Here is a 2,500-nt window from a genome sequence, read left to right as displayed (position 1 = left end):
CTAACTAGCTCTTCCTGGCCTGGCTGAAGTCTCCCTCAGTTAATCTCTGACCTTCCCTTTAAAGTAAGGGCAGGCCGATTATTTTAGAATCATTTTTGGTCACATTTGATGAGATTCTTGTCCTATAAATAATGTGTGTGTGTTTGTGTGTATGTGTGTGTGTGTGTGTGTGTGTGTGTGTGTGTGTGTGTGTGTGTTTGTATCAACCCTGAAATGAACAGGGTGGAATTCCACCCTGAGAAGAATAATCTACGGACATGAAGATAATGAGTTTCCGACTCATCGCATGTCTTACTTGAGCTCTTGTGCGTTGGTGGCCAGCATACTTCGAATGCTCTTATCAGCTAGCGGACAACCTGAGAGACTGAGAGCAAAGAAAACACATTAGTCAAGCCAAAACAGACGGAGATGGGAGAACCACCAATGAGGTTCACAGAAAACACACATTATACACAAAAAACGAAACACCCACACAATGACAGCCAAACACATGTTGGCACACAAATGGTTATACAATTGCAAAGGGTTGATCAGGAGACTACTGTAGTATTATCGCATCCCCTCTGAACATTTGGATAAATGAATTAGGTAGCTTTTCATTATGTGGAGTCTCCTTTGCTGATTATCTGGATCAAGTCAAACGCAACTGAACCAAAGGACATAAAACACACACACACACACACACACACACAGGATCCAGACTGATATGTATATGTGTCTTTAAACTCTTAAATATATCTCAACGGAGATATGTGCAATGGAAATATATAGTATGGTCTATTTTATAGGTCGACCTAGTTCTTTGTAAAGCAGCAATTATTCCTCCCGGATTATAAACCATTTGCATTGCAAAACATTGATGACCTCAATTATGTAGCGTATTGAAAATAACATTGGGAAAGCATGTGAGGTTGGCTTGTAATTGAATTAGTGGCGTGGAATTGAATTCATATGTTGTTGTATTGTTTCAGGCCATACCACTACAGTCCTCAAAGTCAAAGTGCATTAGAGCTAGAGGGGGAGAGACAGACTCTGTCTAAGGCTGTCTCTGACAGAGTTGTCGAGGTGAACTGCAAACAATAGATGACAGAGATGGACTCAGTATCTCAGTGAAGAAGACAAAGTGAGCACTTCCGTCTCATGGGCGTTGGGGACATCTGCCAACCGAACCACAGAGGAGAACGTAAAAGGGGGACATTACCCACATAAACGCGTGCGGAGTGTCTGTGCATCCTCATTCTCGAATTGTATTGTTTTCAGTTGGCCTCCACTCTCTGATAGACAGGTTTTGGTTGCGTATTCATAATAAATGGTGCTGTTTATGTTTTAACACCGACTATTCAGTGAGGTAAACGTCAAACGAGTAGGCCCTTCAAGTGCCACCCAACGTGGAGTAAAGGGCTGAATGGAGGAATCGTATTTGTTTTATATGGCACACCACTGCCAGCCAGAGCACACAGAGCAGGTGGGTGGTGGAGAAGGATAGAGGCACTATGGGATGGCTGACGGTCAAGAGAGAGAGTGAGAGAAAGAGAGATGTGTACGAGACTGTGTATGCGCTCCTGCATGAAAGGTGTGTGTGTGTGTGTGTGTGTCTGTGTGTGTGTGTGTGTGTGGATGGAGGGGCATGCAGCAGGGAAGCACAGAGTGGAACTTTGATGAAGTGGGAAGTCCTTCGATGGGACATGGATAGACCGATGGGCGGAAGGGGCGGAGTCATGGGGACTGGTGTGGTTGTGTGAGGGTGTGTTAGGGTGGTTGTGAGGGTGTGGTTGTGTGGGTGTGGTTGTGTGGGTGTGGTTGTGTGGGTGTGGTTACGAGGGTGTGGTTGTGAGAGTGTGGTTGTGTGGGTGTGGTTGTGTGGGTGTGGTTACGAGGGTGTGGTTGTGAGGGTGTGGTTGTGAGGGTGTGGTCATGAGGGTGTGGTCGTGAGGGTGTGGTCGTGAGGGTGTGGTCATTGACGATGTGAATCTGTGTGAACGACTTACGTGATCAGGTCCTTCTTGCTCTCCTTGCACTGGGCGTACTTGGGCTTGGGGCTGGGCATGCTGACGTCTGTGGAGTACGACCGCTCCTCCAGCAGGTCGTGGAAGGGGTCCAGGTCGTCCGTCTGCCAGGCAGGGCGGGAGGGGTAGGGGGCGTTGAGGGAAAGAGGGAAGGTGTGGAAGGAAGAGAAGGCTTTGTTTTTTTATGTCACCTTGTCCTCACCACAGGTTCATGGTCCACACACACACACACACACACACACACACACACACACACACACACACACACAAGAGAATAGTAGTACAGCATACTCTTCGTTATAACTGTTTGAGTGTGTATTTCATAGTCTTAGCTTTTTCATTCCTTCCCTCATTTTCTAAGGAAGCCTTTCCAACCCATTACTACCACCACTCACACACACACACACACACCCACACACCCACACACACATATGCACGCAAGCACTCACACACACAGATAGTGTTTTGTTAATTTGAATTTGATTTTTGGAACG

The 2,500-nt window shown here is 46.5% G+C and overlaps 1 protein-coding gene across 1 annotated transcript in view; it reads right to left on the bottom strand.

Moving 5' to 3' along the window:
* Window positions 1-2,500, bottom strand: part of myt1lb (myelin transcription factor 1-like, b) — a gene marked incomplete at both ends in the record, with an annotated part of 51,379 nt that overhangs the window by 7,020 nt on the left and 41,859 nt on the right. The window contains 2 exon segments of the mRNA XM_079752290.1: window positions 296-364; window positions 1,989-2,110. Of these exon segments, the coding sequence (XP_079608416.1) occupies window positions 296-364; window positions 1,989-2,110 (191 nt within the window).

This window comes from Pollachius pollachius (genome assembly GCF_949987615.1).
Source record: "Pollachius pollachius genome assembly, chromosome: 15".
NCBI classification, from domain to species: domain Eukaryota; kingdom Metazoa; phylum Chordata; class Actinopteri; order Gadiformes; family Gadidae; genus Pollachius; species Pollachius pollachius.
The sequence above is the reverse complement of the archived record's forward strand: the minus strand, read 5'-3'. Positions and strand labels throughout refer to the sequence as shown.